This window comes from Kazachstania africana, chromosome 1, assembly GCF_000304475.1.
Source record: "Kazachstania africana CBS 2517 chromosome 1, complete genome".
NCBI lineage: Eukaryota > Fungi > Ascomycota > Saccharomycetes > Saccharomycetales > Saccharomycetaceae > Kazachstania > Kazachstania africana.
Window position 1 is genome coordinate 1,023,026 of NC_018940.1, and position 22,418 is coordinate 1,045,443.

Consider the following 22,418-nt stretch of genomic DNA (forward strand, 5'->3'; position numbering starts at 1 on the left):
CATCATATATTATGGCTCTCAGCAAAGTGCTTCTCGTTGATGAGTTTTATTATTTGATCCTGCGGTAGATTCAACATTGTCTTGATTTCAGAAACGAAGGATATGATTTCCTCAGTGTCGTTTTTGAAGTCCTGTTGCAACTTATTGATAAGTAGCTCGTATTTTGAAGATAATTCTTTCAAGATCTTATTATTGAGCTCGTTATTAATCAAATCTATCTTGTCAATCAAGTCATTAGAAAAAGTAGCAATTGAGTTGAAAATTTGTTTCTGTAAGCTCTCTGTTAGTATTGATTCCACACTTTTGTTAAGAAACGAAGAGGACGACGCATTGAGTATTGTGGTAGAATCATTGATATTATTCTGTAGCTTTAAAGGTTGGTTGTTTTGTGCTTTAACAACTGATGTCTTGATAATATTATCTAAAGATTGGTCTGGTTTTAGCATATGTGCTTTTTCATAATACGCAGCGGGCTCCTGTTCAAAGGTCGGTTTATCGGCGGCTAGCTTCTTCTTAGTTATGCACTTTTTCTTCGGTGTCGATGTCACATTTTTTTCAAGATTTTCCCTTTTATGGAAACCTCTTGTTCGACTGGAGGGAGTATCTTTATTTTCTACAATAGGTTGAACTTTCTCCAGTTCGTTTTCCCCAGGGTCTGCATCCTTCGGTTCCTGAGTAGGAATCTCTACAACTGGTTTGAAGATTTTCAACGTTCTTTGGGTTACAGAATTTTTCTTCGAAGTTTGATCTCCAGTTAATTTTGGCTTCTTTAAGGGTTTTTTGTTTGTCTGCCCAAAAATCGTATTCAAAAGGCAAATATCTTTCTCTCCAATTGATTTGGACGTTGCTGTTATATTTTTCGTTTTAGGTTTATGAACGCATTTAGTAATCATTAAAGAAGGTTGTCTGTCATCAAATTCTCTTCTAATATTCTTATCTTTTCCAGTAGCAGCAGCGGTATTAGTAGTAGTAGCAGTAATGGTGGTCGTAGTAGTGGCGGCAGCAGCAGCAGGAAGTGACTGTTTCACAGTTGGGTTGTTCGTAGCACAGGGTTTAGATGATGCGAAATCCCATTCTCCTGATTGTTCCGGTGTCTGTAGTTGGGTAGCGTCATTAGTTTGGTCAGAAGGGACAGCAGCATTCTCGTCGTCATCATAATCTGCAGTGTAATTGAGTCTTAGATAGGTTTTCGATTTACTTATCTTAGGCAAATTTGTCATATAGTAAAAAAAATTATCAGCTGTCTGAATATCACTGAATCGGAATTGTAGCCATTTGATTCTTTTAGGGTCAGCGTTAAAATTACTCTTTTTTCCAATTGTAATGATATCCATTCCTAGACCCTTCTCTTTATTGAACAAAGTAAGATTATTTTTGAGATCTTTCACTACTTCAAAGGAATTTTTAGAGACAACAAGGCATATATTATTGCATCCCCAAATGTAGATTTTATTATGGATACTCTGAATCAAACAGAAGGGCGACGTGCTGGAAAGTGTATGTAGCAATTCTATAGAATTATAATTCTCAATTTGATCTGTTGTTCCATAATTTATTTCCTTTAGTTTATAAACATTTGTGAGGGACTTTGAAAAATTGGAAAGTATGATATTGACCAAATTGTTTGTCAAATTATGGTTGTTTTTCAAGGGTAGAAAGAATGTTAATTTCAATTCGATAAGATCAGTCTTGGTGGAACACAAATAGATTAATTTCAGTAGTAAAACTAATTGTTGAAAATTAGATATTTCCTCAAATATTTCGTCATTTTCCTTGTATAGTTCCTTTACCGTTGCAATAATTTGTGATTTCAGCTTCTGACAAATTTTTACTGCCTCTATAAAAAAGAGAACAAGTTTCCATTCATCTTGTTCTCCTGAAAGTGTGGCCCTGTTTAATAAACTTTTTAGAATGATATGATCCGTTTGTGACTCTACTTTAAAAGTTGGCTCACATTTCACGTTGATAAATTTGGCCCAAAGCGCATTTCTTCTGGCATCCTCATAACGAGTATCAAATAATAATTCAATGCATTTTTGAAAAACTTCTATGCTGGAAATCTTAAAGGAGAGTGCCTTGTTTGCCCAAAACAGATTTAGTAGCTCTTCAAATTTCTCGAAGTTTTCAGGCTGCTTCTTATTTGAAAAGAACAGTTGTTCAACCAACTGTTCACCTCTGTCCATTATACAAGATTTATGAATCTTCCCGTCCGCAGCTATATCCTTGTTTGCCCAATATAAAGTATCCTTCAACGGTTTAAATATATAGAAGGGGCCCCTGTAAGTCAATTTATTTTGCTTTATATATTTATGACTGTCATCAACCTTTTTTTGCCCTGCCAGATGACAGAAAAGTATTTAGCCGCCCAAGTTTTTCGTTACCCGCCTCTATTCCCAACACAAATTTCCTACATTTGCTATGCATTTCTTTTTCTGGAAACACACTTCCTGATCAGGTAAAGAAGGTCATATTCTCGATGCTCCGATGACTGAAATAGGAAAATTACCGTTTGGCATGACAAAACACGAAATTTCTCCAGACGCGAGAAATTGAAAAAGCTGTCTCACCACACAAATTTATATACTGGATGCATATAAATTACACGAAAATTTCGTGTCTGGTGAAGAGGTCGAGTGAGTCCCATCCAGGAATAGTATTATCAATCTGAACGAGATAGATATGGGTCCATCGAGGAGTAGCAACGATGCGTTAGTATATATATTATCAGAGCATGCGTGGTGTTAGTAAGGAATTATGTTTCGAGTCGTTACATATCGTTGTTTGTCCATAAGTTCAAGTTTCCTCCTGATAAAAGAATCAAGTTCTCCAACTTCAGCACTATCATCATATTATAGCTATGAAACTTACAAGAATACATGTTAGTTACTTCATATGCCTATTTCTTTTCAAAATGGTTGCTTCAACCACTACTACGGCAGTGACTACTGGTAATTTACCTCAACTGACAACCGATACATCAACAAGTTCTACGGCAGCTACTATTACGTCGACCAATTCTACAACAACAACTAATTCTACAGCGCTACCAGCTCTGGTCTTGTCGAGTGCCTATACAAATTCCACATCTTATGGCAACATTACTACTACATTCTTATCCTCCTCGACATTTTCATCCATTAATATTACTACACCGATCTCCATCCCAAACACAACAAATAATCCACATATCTATCATACAAACTATGTCGATGGTACTGTTTTCATAATATGTGGCGCCGCAATTGGTGGTACAATCGGCACGTTAGTGCTCTTATGGGTTATACTATCAATTAAAGCATGGAGTACAGCTCGTGATGAGAAAGTTAGAGACCTTGAATCTAAGTATCAAAATGTATCATACTTCGGGAACAATTCAGACGTATCATACTTTGATTCGTCAAGTGATGACGATGTATCTGAAAAATACTTAAAGGACACGAGGCATAGTATCTACTCCTCCAACCTTTTGAATGACACCATGGATGATAGGGTCTCGATGTTTATTTCGCCCATGGAAAGGTTAGCAAACCACCATGATGGCGGTGTGGCCTCAGTCTTCCCGTCATCTAATGAACACTTGCCGACCGCGGACGACAGAATATCGATGTTTATTTCACCCACCGAGCATTTAGCTCTCAATAGACGTAATAGCAACAGCACATTAAACTTACTGGATAATCCATTCTATGATAGCGCAGTTTATTTACCAACTTCAAATAACGATGCTAATGGAAGAAAATTCAGGCCACCGAGCTGTCATTTAGACGATTTATTAGATAACAAGGAGTGATACATCATTATTAATATTTGTTATTGATTGCATATTTACAGAAGCATATATAGAAGTTAATTTGAATTCCCCAAAATTTTTCGTTCCAGTATTCTCTTTTCAAAGGAATCCATCACAGTGTTCATTACTTTCTTTGCAAATAACCCCGCAACGCTATTATATAAAGCAGAATTGAACTTGAATAACAAAATCAATTCAATTTGTATCGACTCTTTTACTCTTGGATGTTGAACAATTGTCCATTTAGAATACAATTTTTGAAAAATATTGTATGAGATAGAATTGGCTTCTACTATATATTTTTGCTCATTGGCCTTATCACATTCTATTTCACAGTTGAATACCTCATCGTACTGCTTAAAGCCCACTCTTAGTCCAGCTAGAGTAGGCATATTATTATGAGGGCTTCTTTTTCCAATAAAAGAATCAAGACAATATGGTATGTACTCCTTGTATCTATCAATCTGAGAAATCACCTTATATGCGTTCAACGGTTTTACATCCTTGATGGTTCGTACTAACCTATACCTATGTACATGAGTAATGGCTTGACTATGTGCATAAGACGGTGGAGATGTCCAAAGTAATCTTTTATAAAGAAGGCTAGGGGAACTCATTTGCCGTATCCTTTTCCTAAGACTTCGAGAGCTTACATATATTTTCAGGAATCGATTAATTGAAAAAAATATATATGCAGTAACAATAACAATACAATAAGTATAAACAGGATGTCTCTTGAGATAAATTGGCGGGAATTAATTAAAGATGATCAGTTGAATGAGAGTCTAAAGGTTAAATTGAACCAATTCTTCAAAAAATCATTAAATCTGCCCAATTATCTAGAAAATTTTGAAATCTTAAACTTAAAATTGAATAGTGAAAACTCGCCTTCAATAATAATCAAAGACATCACAAATCCATTACCAGAATTCTACGAGGAAGATAAGAGTTGTGAAAATTCAAATGATATCCAACTTTTACTCGACTGTAAATACGAAACTGATCTATATCTCGAATTTGAAACCAATTTAAAATTAAATTATCCAGTGGATAAGTTTATGCGATTACCCATCAAATTTAGGGTCACTTTCCTGGCATTGCATATACTATGCTTATTATGTGTGTTTGAGAATGGTAAGAAAGTCACTTTCAGCATACTTTGTGATATTGACGATAATGAAACTACAGAGAAGCCTACTCATCCAATAAGTAGGAATATAGTGGGTTCCCCTTTTGAGAGGCTCAGTATAATCAAAAATCTCAGCATTGAAACAGAAATTGGAGAAGGGGAAGAAGTTGAGGATTCAGGTAATAGGGGACTCAACACTAACAGTAATAATGACAATGCAGCGTTAAGAAGTGTTGACAAACTGGAAGAGTGGCTCCTCGATAAATTTAAGAGTTTCTTGAGAACAGAAGTTGGATGGCCTAGTTGGATAACATTCGACCTCAATGAAAATGGCAGTGACATCGAGACTGATGATACTGCTGATGATGATGATTATATAGACATTGATAGCGAGACGTCTTCTTAACCCGGAGCACACGCTTTTTATGAAGAAAGAAAATTACAGGGCCACATTTATAAGTTTGACATCTGATATATACAGGATATTTATAGGATAGATATACCAAATTGCATACATATTGACTAATGAATATATTTGTTAACGACGCTGATCCCTGGGCAGATACTTCTCCAAGCCCTAATAGGCAAAGCAAGAACAGCACAAACAACACCGTCAATGAAGAGACTGATACCAATGGATGGGCTGGTAGCAATAACCCACATACAGATCCAAATCCTAATATTGGACCAGCAAATCTGAGCAGTACGTTTAATAATCTTTCCCTTACGGCAAATTTATCTGCTACTACAAATTTATTTGGAAACAGTACAGACAATATTCTAGAGGAAAGTGTCTGGTTAGATGAAGGGGATAAAACGGGTGCAACTTTACAAAAGAATGATAATAACAATGGCATGATTCCAAACATACCTTCAGATACCGCTGATCCAAGTACAACTAAGACTGAATACAATACTTGGATTAAGAATATAAGAGAGTCATATAAGCCCCTAAGCCCCGACATTATAACTATTGAAGAAATCCCTGAAAGGGAAGGTCTTCTGTTCAAGCATATTAACTACAATGTCAGTTTACTTACAAAATTACCAAATGTTGAATCTCCAAAGGATGGTGCAGTTATTAGAAGATATTCAGATTTTGTATGGCTACAAGAAATCTTGATCAAGAGATATCCATTTAGGATGATTCCGGAGTTGCCACCAAAAAAGATAGGTACATCTTCAACAAATCTTGATCCTATTTTCTTACAGAAAAGACTTAATGGTTTAACCAGATTCATCAACTTAATTATGAAACATCCTGTTTTGCAGCAAGATGATTTGGTTTTAACTTTTCTAACCGTACCAACAGACATTTCTCAATGGAGGAAACAATTGAAGAGGAATATTGGTAACACTTTTAGTGTTGGTAGCTCTTCAAATAGCAGCACTAGTTTAGATGGAAATTCTTTGTTAGACACTACTGATGAATTTACGGACAAAAAAATATCTTCGTACTTTATTAAGAGCGTTTGGAGTCCTGAAATTTCAACTAACTGGAATAAGTTTGTCAATTCGATTGACGATATTATATTAACATGGAATAAAATAGCAATGGTGGTACAAAAGCATGAAATTAGCCTTAAAAGACAGAAAATTAATAATAATCAAATATTATCTTCATTGCTCTCGGATTTTGTGAAAACAACTACTATTATGTATCCAGAGTCACAAAATTCCGAAACCATACCTTTAATAAATGATAATTTGAAAATGATAAATACCTCATTATCAGAAATTAATAAAATTAACGAAAGTCACATTGAAAAGGCAGATACTGATATAATTCCGAGATTCAAGGTTTTTATAGATATATTAGTATCATTAAGAAATTTATTTGAAAGGTATAAGATAATGGCTACTAACAATATTCCACAGTTAAGAAGGCATATCCAACTAAACTTCGAAAAGCTGAAATCTATGAAGGGTAAGCCGGATATATCTGGCGCAGAATATGATAAACTGAAATATATGATTGAAAAGGACAAGAGACACTTAGTCCAGCAATTGAACAAATCTTGGTTAATCAGAGAATGTATATTTTTTGAGTTCACAATTTTCCAAGAGTCTCAATATTTGATTTCAGTTGCATTTAAGAATTGGGTTACTTCAACTTCACATTTTATTGACTTTAATATGAACGAATGGGAAAAACTTAATAATATGATAAGTGATATACCAACATCTTGCTAACGTTTGATATATCTATGTATGTATGTATATTTTTGAAGACGACAAGTTCCAAATGTGAAAAGTTCTATTATTAGATTTTACTATTATATACAAAACACATGTGACTATGCAATCTTCTTATTAGAATTATGGAAACCGACACCTTTTATTGTGACAATGAAGTCCTCATTGTTGTCTAAATCATCGACCGGCTTCAAAAATACTTCAATACCAAATATTTTCTTCACATCCCTCAATAAATGTATAAAATTTTCATCGATCTGTTCTTTTGTTATTCTCAATCTTCCAATATCTTCTTTCCCTATGACCATATAGACGATAGCCAGAGGTAATTGATTTCTACCAACAGCAGCACTTTTGGAAATTTCTTCGATAAAATGGTATGCTACTTGCATCCCAATATTTTCAGGAATATCACCTGCATCACCTATTAGTTCTGAAAAGAAACACCAACCTTTCTTGGTCTCTCCGACTAGTGTGATACCCCAGCCGGGACTTTTACCTGAATTTTCTCCCCTCCAAACATCGGCAGTGATATTGACTTCGCAATTTATATCTTTTAACACATTTCTGGAACCATCGATCATTCTATTTACTAATGACGGACTTACTCTGGTAGAATATGCAACACCTCTGATTGACTTTATAGGAGGCCTTTCTAATTCATGCATTGTGAGTGGTTGAGCAATTAAAGAATCAACGATCAAATGTACTTCACCACCTCCTAGTGGGGGAGAACCTCTTTTCAGAGTATGTAATGCACATTCTCTTACACCAAATTTTTCTAATACAGGTAAGAGACCCCATTTGATAGCTTCCACGCCTGCATCATTATGTGAAGCTGTGATACCACGGAAGATGATAGAGAATTTCTTTTTCGAAAATGGTGCTAAATACAACATTGGTTCAATGAAATAACCTACTGCTCTGCTTGGTGGACAGTTATGAGTGTGTGAGCCGCCCACTATGATACCAGGTTTATAGATGACGGTAGTACCGGTGTATGAGATTTCGATATGGGAACCATTTGTTACGGATTCAATTAATCTCAAAAATGAGATTTCATGGTCTCTTAAACCTGGATTCAAATCATTCGATCTTATTTTTTCGATTTTAATGGATTTTCCTGACAGAGTTGCCAATACAATTCGTATACGGAAGTTTTGTGACCCTTGAAACGTTATTAAAGGCCTAGCAGAAGACATTATGAGTGTTTAAATAGGCTTTTATTCAATATAGTTGATGGATGAAATATCTAGCCTGAGATGAGATGGGATGAGTTAAAATATGTGAAAAATGAAAAATTTTCTAGCTTCTCGGCAGACGATATAAAAAAAATTTCATTAGACAATCGCTCTTAACGAGTAGGTCAAGTTTAAAAGACGATTGACAGTTTACATATTAAATGAGTAATTCTCTCTATTAAATTATACTAGTCCTAATAAGAATGTAATTATACACAGAAGAAACATAATTATCTTAAGATTGATAACGGGAGGTAATATGAGACCGTCATTATCATTTTTAACTTTCTTGGAATTTGCGTTTCTCAAGTACGGATCCTCTTCATGTTGATTCAATTCATCAAATTCATCGATCTCTTGTGAATTATCTAATGTTTCATTCAAGAGGTACGTGAAGTTTGACTTCCCATGTTCATAGATAAAGCTGTTATGCCAATCCTTTTCACGGTCTGGAAGTTCTGTTGTATCCAAAGTACCATCCCAACAATAATTTATGAAGCATTCTTCACATTCGATTGGCAATGATATATTGAAGAATTCCTGTTTACGTCTCATTATAGCACAGCCAACGCAACCCATGAAATCAGGATCATCGGTGAAATTATTTCTTGTGGCAACTTCAAATCCATTTTGAATCATTTTACGTCTTTCACGTTCAGAGTATGACAACTTGAAAGCACTTTGATTACTTTTGAATGAATATTGTGAGTTTGGTAAATATACAACCAATGGTGGGATATATGACAAATCGGTCAAGTTTGAAGCGTCACAGCCAAAGAAAGTTGGCCTCTTGTTTAAACCTAGGTTAACAAACGTGTTAGTGTCAGGAACCCATGGGAATGCGATATCTTCACCTTGTTTTACAAATTGCCTTTCAAAAGTATGAATTAAAGAGGAACCGTCAGGCCATTGTGCCATCATATCTGCTGAATTATCCACAGCAAATATTACGTCTACATCACGTTCTCTTTGTATTAATGGAATCAGAGGTATATTTTGATCATCTTCACCGCCATCGACTAAGAACAAAGAATCTGATTTTACTATACTTTTCGTATAATTTTTGACAATATAATCTGTACCTTTAAAAGGATTTGGACTGTAGACGGCAATATCGTTAAAATCTTGCGATAAGTCCTTCAAGAAATGTGTTGCTAATTTCCTTATAAAATTTGGCATTCTTGTTGAATTGATTCTTAATAAGAATTGATTGAACAGGGTTGATGATGTACCCAGAATGAAAGCAGTATTATCGTAGCCAATAACACACTCACTATCATTTGATGGCTTACCATTAAATACATCCGTTCCGAGATATTTAATATCTGTGAAAGCATTTAAGGAACCGTCCCATGAACCCATTTCGAAGGGGTTGAATTCAAAAACTGTAGTATTCAAATTGACAACTCTTGAGCCTGGATATCTACCATCCGCTACTGAAATTGGGAAGGGCATTTGACCATCCTGGAAGACTGGAGAATTTCTTAAAGAACTGAAAGTGGAGCCAATTCCACCTCTTTCTAAAGATGGGAAAAAGGCATAGGAGAGAGCTCTACCCCAAACATCAGTCAATGATGTATCGAAACCTGCGTCTTGTTTAGCTTCCACAGCATTAGAAATATGATCCCAACGTTTTGCTGATTTGAAAATATTAAAGCCACCTGGAGAGACTATGGAATCATCTAGATCCCAGATTGAATTATCTTTATGCATGTTGTTTAGAATATCTTGTATTGCAGTCCAATTATTCCATGAAAGAGAGCCCACGAGCCAATTTCCACCGGATGCACCAGATATGTAAGTAGTTGATTGTAATAGGCCACCCAATCCGATGGTTGACGCGTTGTCTGTACGTATATCCATAGCAGATAATACACCAGCACCGGTGAGCATTGACCTATACCCACCTCCACTGATGGCAATAGCAATTCTTGGTAAATTATTCTCGTGTTTAAAAATTTCATTAAAAATTGAATTATTTTTAAAATTTGATGTGGTACGATTTAAGAAATCGTATAATGCAGGTGTTGTTACTTGATCTCTAGTGGATAACCAATTAATTTCATTAGTGGAGAGACCAGATGCTTCTCTTGTGAAATGTGAATTTGCTGGACATGCTACTTGTTGTGGAGCGTAATGATGCGATGAATCTTTAGTATCTGATGCTAGGATGACTTGGAATGTTATTAGCGGTATTATTATTAAAAGGTGGAAAAGATGTGTACTCGGTATTATCATGATGTTCAGTACATGTAAAGAAATGCTATATTGTGGTTGATGAGAAGATCTAAGGAAAGAAAAGAGAAAAATGAAGTAAAAAGTAAAATAGAATGAAAACGATTTATTTAATGCAATATGATTGTTAATTTAATAGTCTTTGAAGGAATATAGATCTTGCTGACTGTACAGTTTTAATTTTCCATGTAGATATAGTAAATATATATACGTAAATCGATTATATAAGCGTTTCAAGAAAAAAAGAGGGCTTTGTTAAGTTATTAACAATTAAGTTAGGAACGAACCGGAAAAATATCACTACAAAAAAAACAAATTACTCTTTGAGGCAATTATTAGGGCAATAACAATACCTGAAACGGTAAAGTGTATCTAGAAACGGAAGCTATAAAAACAAAAATCTTTTTTGCCGAGAGCAAATCTTGGCTTTCCGTTCCGCAAAATTTTTGGCCGTGCGCACCTCATCCGAAAATAAATTTCGAAGTGAGAAAAAGGGAAGGAATGAGCGAACAGAGGAGTTTTTACTTTTCTTCTCTTTGTTTAGATCGAAAACAGAAAGAAAGAGCGAGGGAAAAACTGAGAAGGTCTTTCCCGGAGATAATATCAACGTTAGACGAGATATTCAGGCCTGGTGTGGAATGGTATTATTGTTAACCCGCCACAAGATAGTCATATTTTTTAAATCCACACACAACTTTTCCTCATGTAGGTTCAAGATTTTACGACTTGGACAAAATCGAGAGTATTTAGGATCGGGATCCCTCTTTAGCTAACAGCCCGTCAAATACTATAGGTATAATTTTTAAATGGATCAACTGGCCAATAGGTGTCTTTTTCAAAATATGTCTACTGGTCGATGTTTTCTTTCTTGTCAAGTAAAGTATTTGGCACAAACTGTCATAACGCTTTTAGGTCTTTTCTTTCATTTGCACTCAGGGTCCCGATGCACTCCAGTCGCTGATATGAAATGTCCGCGTATGCCAAAAAGTAGGGTAATGAGGAACCTGCTCTATATTTTTTTGGCCGGGAGACAAATCAGCCTCTTCTTTTCCCAATCAGAATAATATAGGGGCGGGTAACGGTAAGAACAGGTAACCCTAGTATCTGTCAAAATGAAGAGAGTAATATACAATTTATGCATCAGCGGCAACCGTTAAATGAAGAGAGATACGTGCACACAAAGTTCAACATTTTACCGCGTTCTTGTCACACGTACTGGGAATTGTCTGGTTTGATGGATCTGTCACCTTCCCCCCATAAGAACAATACTGAGTGGAAGCCCTTTCGCGTTAGGCAGTCATTGTATAGTGATGTGGCTATTGGAAGACACGCCAGTCAAGCTGATAATCTTGTGATCAGCTTATAGTTCTCACCATAATAATTGTACATACCACCTCAACGTTAATAATGATAATGTACTGTATTTATTCGCGCGAAAAAAAAATCTTTCTGGGAACTATTCCTCTCTGCGGGAAAGAAAAACAAATAAACAAACAGTTAGATAAACAACTTATTACTTTCATATTTAATATCACTTTGGGAAAAAAGCTGTGAGAAAAAGGAAAAAGAAACCGATTCATAAATCACAACACATCCAACCCTCTCTAGCATCTATTCATACACATATACATAGTTATAATGTCAGGCGGTAAAGCACACGGTGGTAAAGGTAAATCCAGTGGAGATTCCAGTTCCTTAAGGGCACAATCATCTTCAGCAAGAGCCGGTCTACAATTTCCTGTTGGTAGAGTTAAGAGATATTTGAAAAGAAACGCCAGTGGTAAGGTAAGAGTGGGTTCTAAGGCTGCTATCTATTTAACTGCTGTTTTAGAATATTTAACCGCTGAAGTGCTGGAATTGGCTGGTAACGCAGCAAAGGATCTTAAAGTTAAGAGAATCACTCCAAGACATTTGCAATTGGCCATTAGAGGTGATGACGAATTAGACTCCTTGATTAGGGCTACTATCGCTTCTGGTGGTGTCTTACCTCATATAAATAAGGCGCTTTTACTAAAAGTAGAGAAGAAAACAGGTATTAGAAAGTAATGACCTTGTATTATTTTTGTTGTTGTTTTTTGTTTTCTGTAGTACCAAAATTTGAATTAAAAAAAAAATACCCTGTAATCGTAACCATATATATAATTAATTATACTTTCAATTATGTCTTTTAAAAAAATACCTACGCAAAATATACTCCTCCTATTCAATATGCACGTGCGTTGAATCAGGAGCTATCATTATTTTCCAAAAAAACGACCCATCAGAGACTATAAAAATAGTTACATCTTACTCTTCACTAACTTTCAATGCATCATACTACTGATACTATATCGATTATCTTCCTTGTCATGGCGCATTACGTATTTACTATGATACAAATCAAACTGCAAGAAAGTTTCGGGCTAAGCGTAGTGGAAAAAAGTTCAACGGTATATTAGATACGTATATCCTTTATGAAAATTTAATAATCAAATCTAATATAAACACCGTATCACTGCACTGGAAACTATCCCACCCCTCCGTATTCACATAAAATATGATAGTTCAAAGTAGGAAGCAACAGTTGGTCATCTTTTCCATGATAATATACCTCCTAACTATAATAACCATCTTCACATCCTATAAATCATCAAAGACATTCTTACAATGCACTATCAAACTGACTCAAGGTATTAACGTACTCATATTAGCAATATTTACGGCATTGAATTTATTCCTACTATGGGAATTCCTAAGATGGATACTGTTCGGTGAATTAAGACTGATTGAACACGAGCACATCTTTGAGAGATTACCCTTTACAATAATCAACGTCCTATTTATGATTTCCATATTCAACGAATATCAATTCTTTAACGCACTTGTATTTGCTCTAATATTATCGGTCCTAAAAGTATTCCATTGGATATTAAAGGATAGGTTAGAATCATTGTTGCAAAGTATAAATGACGCTACGGATCTAAAAAATTTAATATTTTCAAGATATATGTTGAATCTAGCAATATTCAGTGTATTAGATTTCTGGATTTGTTCAAATACCTACCGTGCATTCCGAGGTTATGATAATAATAACTCTACTAACAATAATCAAAACGCTGATAGCTCGAATCTAATGAATAAAAACAATTTAACACCTACTAACAAGAAAGCACTATTTCTCCTATTTGGTATGGAATTCTTTGTATTATTCCTGGATTTAATAAATCTGGCAATGCATACTGTGTTAAACTTCTATGAATTTTACTGTTCCCAAAGAGCAACAGCTCATCACAATGTCAATGCCGGAACTGATGAAGAGTCCGAAGAAGAGGCTGACGGCGATGATGATGATGCCAACTTCAACGGTTTGGAAGGTAAATTCATGTATGAGAAACTCATTGACGTTTCCACAAAATTCTTCAAAACAATAGTTCACATTTTTGTATTAATTCAAACAAAATTACAAATTATGGTATTAAAAGATGTGGTCTGGGATTGTTTAACCTTGTATCAAGATTCAATCTCTCTATGGAAAATTTACAAAAATAATAAACAACTAGATGACAAATTGCCTACCCTTTCAGTAAATGATGTTGAAAATGATAATGACAATATCTGTATAGTGTGTATGGATGATTTAGTGCCATCTTTACATGGAAAAGAAGCTGTCGAAATGACTCAAGCAGATATTGATTCGATTTCAAAATCTAAAAGACCCAAAAAATTACCTTGTGGTCATATGTTACATTTATCATGTTTGAAAAATTGGATGGAAAGATCACAGACATGTCCAATCTGTAGGTTGCCTGTATTCGATGAAAATGGAAATGTCAAACCATTCCTTCATACAACAACAAACAATAATATGCAACCTAATAATGACGCCGATGTGACTTCTACAACAGCGACCAATTCAAGAACCGATACGTCAACGCCTATGACCGATGTACCTACTCCTACACGGACAAGTGCGAGTGCTCTCACCACTAGCAGTATTATTACTCAAGATTTTAAAAACGGCATTACTCCTATAGACTCCGTAGAATGGTATGCATTTGAAATCGATTCAATTTCTGACGCAAGGAATGAAGTCAAATTCAATGTAAGGAACGCATCTTCTAATAATAGAAGCATACCCATGAAACTGTTAATTGAGCGCATGGAAGAGACGGCAGAAGGGCAAATTGTTATACCTGACTCTGCGTTCTCGCGCGAATGATCTATATAGTATATATATATTATGTATTCATCGCCTAACCTCTCAATTGACGTTATACACTATCAATGACAATTTATAAATATATAATCATCAATTTCAGAGCGGAATAAGAAAAATCTACAGATCTCTCCGATACCGAAAGCCCAAGTGGTTCTTGAAAAGGAAAAATTTGCTTCCATCACCGACAGTCTGGGTGGTTACTTTTGCGAAACTATCAATAATTTAAACGGCATTGCTATAAATTCGAGGTGGCAAAAGCATTTGTGTGATAGAGACCTCTTATTAAGCGTGGTTCGGAGAGCTTTTTTAATTACTATTGGACTCAGTACGTGGTTTTTTTTTGTCTCATTATTTGTGCTTTCAGTTACTAAATTAAACCACCCAGTACTTTGTTATAGCCTTAGAAGCACTGTTTACAATTGCAATTGTTTTCCTTATAGTGTTGGCTATTGACCTATTTGTTATCGTATCCATAGAAAAAATATTGGGATTGCACCCTACCAACTACTTACGTTTCTCCCTCTTAAACTAATATTACAAATTTCAAGGTGAAGAGTATTTTTGATAAGGAAAATAACATAAAACCCCATTGCAAGGCGTATCAAGATACTGAACATAATTCTACCTCAACATCGATCTCTTTATACACACTCACGATAGATTCTCGTCCGATGCCTTCTCCTCTATTAGATAGGAGCAAGTCTTCTGGTTCGTTCGCTTCCTCAGAATCTAATTCAATGTCATCAACATTTTTGCCTGAATTTCAATTTAGCTTAAATTTTGGAAGAAGAAATAATGCTTCCTCGAGTAAGCGCGAAAGCAGTGATGATTCCGCACAACCTACTGATTCAAGTAGAAGTATAATGAGCTTAACTCCAAAGAGCCTTCTAAAATTGAAATCTTCAACTAAGAAGGTAAAAAGTAAGGATAAAAAGGTAAGAGAAAATAATGATGAGGGTCCAATATCGTTGGCAGTATTAATGGATGATGGTATTTTGATTAAGTCCAGAAAGCCCACTGCTTTCGAATTACTAAATACAACAAACAACACTGCAGTTACGCCATCAGAGAGAAGAAGCATGTCGAGTAGTACTACTAGTTTCAGAAATAGTACGGATAACGAAAATAGTAATTATCTAGAAACAGCTTCACTAATCAGTTGTGTTACTTGCCTAAGTGAAAATATGTCAAACTGCACATCAGGATCATCCTTAGAGTCGTCACATGCTCAAGCATCAATTGTCACGGCTTCTACCATAGCCTTAAATAATAGCGATGGTACAGAAATGACAGAAAGTACCACGCATTTGCATAATTCATATTCTTCTGTTAATGGACAAATTCCCACTAATTCTGTCGTACCCTATAGTAGGATACTTAACGCACGAATTTTGGACATAACAAAGTCAGATAACAAAGATATAACAAAAGCGTTACCCATATTCAAAAGCTTTCTAAGGCCAAATCAGCATCTAGTTGAAATAACTTTTGCTAAACCAAGGAGGCATGATGTTATCCCTAAAAGACTGAGTCTTTTGATCGAAAATGAATCCGACAATACATCTGCACTAATTGAAGAGATATTACAGAGAAGTTTTCGTAATACAAAGAGACGTAGGTCTCTGTTAGTTATTGTCAATCCATTTGGTGGTAAAGGTAATGCTAAAAAGATTTTCATGAGAAAGGCTAGACCGTTACTTCAAGCCAGTGGTTTTAAAATCGATGTCAAATATACCAAATATTCTGGGCACGCAGTTCAAATCGCTCAAGGCATCGATATTCATAAATATGATACAATTTGTTGTGCCTCAGGAGATGGCATACCACATGAAGTTATAAACGGTTTATACAGACGAAAAGATCGCGTTGCAGCATTTAACAAGTTAACAATCACTCAGATACCGTGTGGTTCAGGAAATGCAATGAGCGTCTCCTGTCATTGGACAAATAATCCATCTTATGCTACTTTAAGTCTGATTAAGTCAATTGAAAAGAGAGTAGATGTTATGCGAATATCGCAGCCCTCTTACTACAAGGATTCTCCAAGAATTTCATTTCTGAGCCAGACATATGGGATTATCGCTGAATCGGATATTAATACTGAATTTATAAGATGGATGGGACCTGCAAGATTTGAACTTGGCGTTGCACTTAAGATTTTACAAAGAAAACAATATCCTTGTGATATTTATGTAAAATACTGTGCAAAGAGTAAAAATGAGTTAAAATCATATTATTTGCAGAATAAGAAGCATATTCAGAGAAATTTTGATGATTGCTATAACGAATATTATGATATTTACGATATGGATGAAAATGAGGAAGAGAATCTGGTTACAGAAAAACTTTTTGAGGTTCAATACCCGCCTGAAGGTCAGATACCAAACGATTGGGAAAAAATTGATTCGGAAATATCAAATAATATTGGGATATTTTATACAGGAAAGATGCCATACATGGCAGCTGATACGAAATTTTTCCCAGCAGCGCTACCTTCAGATGGCTGTATGGATATGGTAATTACTGATTCAAGAACTCCTTTCACAAGAATGGTTCCAATTCTGCTGGCATTAGATAAAGGTTCACACGTTTTACAACCAGAAGTTTTACATTCAAAGATTACCGCTTATAAAATAGTTCCCAAAGTCACAACAAATACGAGTCAAGTGAATGGCAATGATGCAACAGCAAATGGTGACGGATTGTTTTCGATTGACGGTGAAAAATACCCAAAAGAACCTCTGCAAGTAGAAGTTGTACCAAGACTGGTGAAGACCCTTTTGAGAAATGGTAGATTTGTGGATACTGGTTTTGATTCAATGTGATAAGGATGTTTTGTTGAGTGTAAACTATATATAGTACATGCATTACGAAAGTTACGTTTATAAAAAATATATTCATATTTGTAAAATTATGGTGCAATTAGGTATTGTCCGAATTAACATTGACAACTACTCTGTTCTTGACCATCAGTGGTAGATATATCTATGACGCCTGCTTTACCATTTGAACTTGAGTTATTTCCACCAGTGTTTGAACTAAGCTTATTGTCTAGTGAACTTTCATCGGTATTTTCACTTTGAAATTCAGGTAATGATTTGGCAATTCTTTTGAATAAGTTTTTAACGTTATAACCTGCTTTTGTAGAAGTTTCCATAAAAATTTTAGCACCCAATTTCTTAGCTTTAGCCTCTCCTTCTTCAGTTGAAACCTGTCTTTCATCACCCAGATCATTCTTATTACCAACAATGCAAAGCACAACATTTTCTTCACCTCTTTCATTTTTAACGTCATCGACCCATTTATCAATGAATTCGAACGATTTCTTCTTAGTGATATCATAGACGACAATAGCTACTTTTGAGTCTCTGATGTAAGATGGAATTAATGACCTGAATCTTTCTTGTCCTGCAGTATCCCACAGTTGTAATCTTATTGTCTTATCGTCGAGGTACATGGTTTTGGATAAAAAATCTATCCCAATAGTGGCTTGATAATGGTCGTCAAATGTATCGTACATGAACCTCGTGATCAAAGATGTCTTACCAACACCTTGTTCACCTAAAAATACAATTTTGTATTTGCTTAGTGATTTGCCTCCCTTTGATGATTTGTTAGCATTCTGCACTGCGTTATTACTACTCATCGATGATTAAACAAAGAAAATTCCTTCTTCAAAACGCAAAATGATTCCAGACAGATCTTATAGGACTCCCAAGAATATGTAAAAGAACACCTGATTCTGTCATCTTCCTTCAAGTAAGCTCTTCTGGAAGCCAACATTGTTGCCAGAAAAAAAAACTGAATCTAAAATATGTAACCCGGATTTTCTTAATTAAAAATATTTCCGAATGAAATTGATCAGTATATAAAGCTCATCGATCGTATACATTAGAAGGTGAAGCCCCACGTAGTTCTTTTAACACCGTACATACATATATATATATATATGGCTTGAAAATAGTTACTTTAGTTAGGCTGTTTATTTCTTACCAGATTTCTTAATACCTCCTCCAACTAATGGTTTACCACTCTTAATATTAGCCATCATAGCTTTCTTAGTAGCGGCGTCAGCTTTTTGCTTATCTTTGAAGGCTTGTTCTTCAGGATCTAAATCCTGCTGTTGCTTCTTCTTTTGCTTTAATGGCTTTAGTTTACCACCTTGACGACTTGACATTCTTTTTATTTGATTTATTTTATCCTTGGGATCTGTTACAAGATTTAGTTTACATGGTAAACTTTTTCAGCCTATATAATTTTTTTTTGGCATTTGGCCCGAGCCTTCTGGAATGTAAAGATTTGACGTTCGAATAAAGAGAGAAAGACTGAACCTCAATGGCCGGCTTAGTCAGAGTGCATAGACTTATGGGTTCTATATAGTTGTGATTTTTTCAAGAATATAAATGTATCTTTTTATGGTGGGGTAAGAAGATATTTAGTGTGAATAAAAATGAACGAGAAGTAAAAATTAAAAAATATAACGACAACTGCAGGACTCGAACCTGCGCGGGCAGAGCCCAAAAGATTTCTAATCTTTCGCCTTAACCACTCGGCCAAGTTGCCTTAATTCTACGATTTTTTATAAGAATGAACTGGCTGGTCCACATTTGCAAAGAAATCTATAGCTTCCACACTTCCGTAACGTTCTTTATAAAAATATTGGCGAAAATTTATCAGTTTTAAATTTTATTTTTGACTAAAAAACTGTCGGTGTTGGTGTAAGAATTATTCCTAGTAAGTGAAAAGGATTTTGGTGGTGTAAGGAATACAATCCAATAAGAAAATGCCCTATAATTGGTAGAAGTCATATCATGAGATGGGAAACCGACACTTTAAGTAACAGTTATAGTTTTGTAACTATTTATTATCAGTTGGAGGTTGCCTACCTTTTCTTTTGTCTTTTTCGCGTGTAAGTTTTGTTTTGCCAATATTGTCATTTTTTAAGCAACTAGCTACAAAACATAAAAACCTTGAAAAATAAACTTTGACAGTTTTGGCATTCTACTGGTGACAAGACTGTTTATAAAATACAGAACAGTACAAATTTAACAATGTAGCTTGTGTTCTTCATAACTAAGTTTTTTCCCTTTGATACATCTAGCGATATAACATGATATTGCCGAACATATCTAGCGCCATGGAAAAACTTACACTATTTACCCAAGATTATACTTCAACGAAATGCTAAACTTTTCATGATGATGATATATACGTTTTAATGAGTGCCTGGCAAAGAAGCCCAAGGAAGTAATATATATGTTACGGTTCTTCGAAACTTGAAGCACTTCTACATAATTTTTTTGTATCCTCCGGAGTGAGCTAAGCTGACGGCTTCTGCCTTGATATCAATATCACTTCCTATTTTACAAGCTTTTAAAAATATATGGTTCACTATATATTATGTAAAATATCGTTTTCTACATAATATTCATGCATTATGGTTGATTATAGGCGTATTTGCTCAATCACAGCAGAATAAATACCATTTCTTGCTCCTGGCACTTTTTCAATCCACTTACCCAACTTATGTTCTTTACTAACACTGGCAAGGATACGGAAAGTTTCTTTGCCATGTCTACCGTTCTCAACCACTTGGATTTTGGTCACCACACCCTTACAATTCTGAAGTTCTCCTAAAAGTTTGAATCCCCTCATATTTTCTTCTATTTTCCAGACTCTTAAGGAACCATCCCATGAACCGGAGACGAATATATTTGAATATGGAATTGCATGTACAGCTGTAATCCAGTAAGGATGAGTTAGTTTTTCATTCTGTAATTGCTGTTTTCTTAAGTTTTCACTTGCTTCACCCGATATTTTATCCGCTTCTGGAGCTGGCCTTACTCCATGTGCTGTTCTTACTGTATATATAGGCTTCTTTTTTGATAGAGACCACAATGATATGTTACCATTATCAGAACCTGTAATAAAGTGCGAATCATCCACCATAGTCACAACGTCAATACTACCTTCAGTGTAGAAAGTGGGTGCAAGGCTTTCATCAGGATATATCAATTCTTCTTCTTCATTTTGCGTAGCATTTTCTCTCATCCACTTTTTTAATAACTTTTCTGGGTCCTCACCACCTCTGAAAGTCAGTCTCGTTTCATCTGGAATTTTCCAAAGCATGGCTGTTCTGTCACGAGAGCCAACTGTTACACATCTTTCCATTGCTAAAGAAGCTATGTCAACTACTGTATCTTGGTGTCCATACAATGTTTCTAACTGAGAAAATTGATTAATCGAATATGTTCTGATTTTGTAATCAGCACATGCAACGTATAGTTGATCACTGTTTTTTCTGAACGTCAATGACATAACTTGACCCCTACGATCTTTAGTAGGGATTACCTTGATAGGAGAAAGTGATTCGGCACTCCATACAATTAATTTTTTATCTCTACCACCAGTGACAACATATTTGCCGTCAGGTGAGGTGGCTACAGCCAATATTTCATCATAGTGCCCTTCGGTTGTGTTTTCGTACTCATTTTTGCCTTCAGGGACGAATTTGACACCACCTTTATTATATTTAAGCTTCTTTGGTCTTTTCGTGAAGTCTGTAACATCATATTTTGTTAATTGTAGATCTTTGCTTACTGTATATGCGAAAATTTTCCCTTTACTTTTGGAACCTAATTGATTTGGACCATCTACAGTGAATTTGTTTGATTCAGATTGGAAACAGCTAATACATGTGGGATTCTTTTCACCAATTCTCGTAAAACTTACCTTGGATTCCGACAGTAATAATTTGTCCGCAATGAATCTATAGACACGACCCTGTTGTTCTGCAACATCCTGCTTAAGTCTTGATGCAATTATATCTTTGTCCAGATCGCCTGCATCAAAATTATTATAATCGTCGACTTCAGTTACTAGTCCATTCTCAGCTTCTTCGCCGGCCATCATTTCACTTCTGATCGCGCTAGCCTCATATTTTAAATTTTCTAGATATTGTTTAGCTAGTCTTCTTCTCTTATCTGCTGGATTTTCCCCTTCAAACTCTTCATCAGAGCCTATGTCGTTGTCTACATCACTGAGAACATTGTTCTCTTCACTAGATGATATGTCTGTGATGTCCTCATCTACTGCATTTGTAGGAAGTTCATTATCCTTTCTACCCCTCTTCGTCCCTCTTGGAGCAATGTTCTGTGACATGCTAATTAGTTCTTGCTACTGTAAGTGAGATAAGATGAGTATAAACGAATTCTTTAGTGGTTTGAATAGGCATTGACATGTAGTCTCCGTTTAAGCTCATCGCAAAACTAAATTTTCAGATTTTTCCAAAATTTTTCAGATCGTAGCGTACGAATTATAGATCACGTGGGGTTAAAAAATAGAGATTTTCAGCGGCATTTGGCACTATGAAAAGTGTCTGCTACTATGCAAATGCTAGTAAGTGTTCCCTGTCATGTATTTACTCCTTTTCCCCCAAAAAAGTAATGTAATATCATGGCCTTCACTTTACATCTTCTATATAATCGTTCATTTAAGCAAAATTGCAAAGTAGGTTAGGAGGAAATTGATTATATTTTCTACACAGTAATCAAGCTTCAATAAGAAGGTAGAACGGAAAAACTTTTCATCATATTTTGAAATGAGAAGCTGCAGTCCATTCAATTTTCA

At 35.3% G+C, this 22,418-nt stretch overlaps 12 protein-coding genes and 1 non-coding gene across 13 annotated transcripts; 6 read left to right on the forward strand and 7 right to left on the reverse strand.

The window, feature by feature from the left end:
- Positions 1 to 2: 2 nt before the first annotated feature.
- On the reverse strand, positions 3 to 2,183 carry RED1 (Red1p; the record flags this gene model as incomplete). The annotated part of the gene is made up of 1 exon (XM_003955037.1): positions 3 to 2,183. One exon carries the CDS (start codon positions 2,181 to 2,183, stop codon positions 3 to 5), a length of 2,181 nt encoding a protein of 726 aa, XP_003955086.1.
- Positions 2,184 to 2,857: 674 nt separating this feature from the next.
- On the forward strand, positions 2,858 to 3,790 carry CSI2 (Csi2p; the record flags this gene model as incomplete). Its single annotated transcript, XM_003955038.1, has 1 exon — positions 2,858 to 3,790. One exon carries the CDS (start codon positions 2,858 to 2,860, stop codon positions 3,788 to 3,790), a length of 933 nt encoding a protein of 310 aa, XP_003955087.1.
- A 56-nt stretch (positions 3,791 to 3,846) lies between these two features.
- Positions 3,847 to 4,407, reverse strand: COQ10 (ubiquinone-binding protein COQ10; the record flags this gene model as incomplete). Its single annotated transcript, XM_003955039.1, has 1 exon — positions 3,847 to 4,407. The coding sequence occupies one exon, from the start codon at positions 4,405 to 4,407 to the stop codon at positions 3,847 to 3,849; it is 561 nt and encodes a 186-aa protein (XP_003955088.1).
- A 111-nt stretch (positions 4,408 to 4,518) lies between these two features.
- Positions 4,519 to 5,325, forward strand: MDM12 (ERMES complex subunit MDM12; the record flags this gene model as incomplete). Its single annotated transcript, XM_003955040.1, has 1 exon — positions 4,519 to 5,325. The coding sequence occupies one exon, from the start codon at positions 4,519 to 4,521 to the stop codon at positions 5,323 to 5,325; it is 807 nt and encodes a 268-aa protein (XP_003955089.1).
- Positions 5,326 to 5,444: 119 nt separating this feature from the next.
- MVP1 (Mvp1p) lies at positions 5,445 to 7,112 on the forward strand (the record flags this gene model as incomplete). Its single annotated transcript, XM_003955041.1, has 1 exon — positions 5,445 to 7,112. The coding sequence occupies one exon, from the start codon at positions 5,445 to 5,447 to the stop codon at positions 7,110 to 7,112; it is 1,668 nt and encodes a 555-aa protein (XP_003955090.1).
- A 104-nt stretch (positions 7,113 to 7,216) lies between these two features.
- On the reverse strand, positions 7,217 to 8,317 carry RCL1 (rRNA-processing endoribonuclease; the record flags this gene model as incomplete). Its single annotated transcript, XM_003955042.1, has 1 exon — positions 7,217 to 8,317. The coding sequence occupies one exon, from the start codon at positions 8,315 to 8,317 to the stop codon at positions 7,217 to 7,219; it is 1,101 nt and encodes a 366-aa protein (XP_003955091.1).
- Positions 8,318 to 8,539: 222 nt separating this feature from the next.
- Positions 8,540 to 10,594, reverse strand: PLB3 (lysophospholipase; the record flags this gene model as incomplete). The annotated part of the gene is made up of 1 exon (XM_003955043.1): positions 8,540 to 10,594. The coding sequence occupies one exon, from the start codon at positions 10,592 to 10,594 to the stop codon at positions 8,540 to 8,542; it is 2,055 nt and encodes a 684-aa protein (XP_003955092.1).
- Positions 10,595 to 12,229: 1,635 nt separating this feature from the next.
- Positions 12,230 to 12,637, forward strand: HTZ1 (histone H2AZ; the record flags this gene model as incomplete). Its single annotated transcript, XM_003955044.1, has 1 exon — positions 12,230 to 12,637. One exon carries the CDS (start codon positions 12,230 to 12,232, stop codon positions 12,635 to 12,637), a length of 408 nt encoding a protein of 135 aa, XP_003955093.1.
- A 490-nt stretch (positions 12,638 to 13,127) lies between these two features.
- On the forward strand, positions 13,128 to 14,789 carry HRD1 (E3 ubiquitin-protein ligase HRD1; the record flags this gene model as incomplete). The annotated part of the gene is made up of 1 exon (XM_003955045.1): positions 13,128 to 14,789. The coding sequence occupies one exon, from the start codon at positions 13,128 to 13,130 to the stop codon at positions 14,787 to 14,789; it is 1,662 nt and encodes a 553-aa protein (XP_003955094.1).
- A 671-nt stretch (positions 14,790 to 15,460) lies between these two features.
- Positions 15,461 to 17,614, forward strand: LCB5 (sphinganine kinase LCB5; the record flags this gene model as incomplete). The annotated part of the gene is made up of 1 exon (XM_003955046.1): positions 15,461 to 17,614. The coding sequence occupies one exon, from the start codon at positions 15,461 to 15,463 to the stop codon at positions 17,612 to 17,614; it is 2,154 nt and encodes a 717-aa protein (XP_003955095.1).
- Positions 17,615 to 17,727: 113 nt separating this feature from the next.
- YPT6 (Rab family GTPase YPT6) lies at positions 17,728 to 18,435 on the reverse strand (the record flags this gene model as incomplete). Its single annotated transcript, XM_003955047.1, has 1 exon — positions 17,728 to 18,435. One exon carries the CDS (start codon positions 18,433 to 18,435, stop codon positions 17,728 to 17,730), a length of 708 nt encoding a protein of 235 aa, XP_003955096.1.
- An 835-nt stretch (positions 18,436 to 19,270) lies between these two features.
- KAFR0Atrna2S lies at positions 19,271 to 19,352 on the reverse strand. The gene has a single exon. It is a non-coding gene; the product is annotated as a tRNA-Ser (tRNA).
- Positions 19,353 to 20,234: 882 nt separating this feature from the next.
- Positions 20,235 to 21,950, reverse strand: RRP9 (ribosomal RNA-processing protein RRP9; the record flags this gene model as incomplete). The annotated part of the gene is made up of 1 exon (XM_003955048.1): positions 20,235 to 21,950. One exon carries the CDS (start codon positions 21,948 to 21,950, stop codon positions 20,235 to 20,237), a length of 1,716 nt encoding a protein of 571 aa, XP_003955097.1.
- Between the last annotated feature and the right edge of the window lie 468 nt (positions 21,951 to 22,418).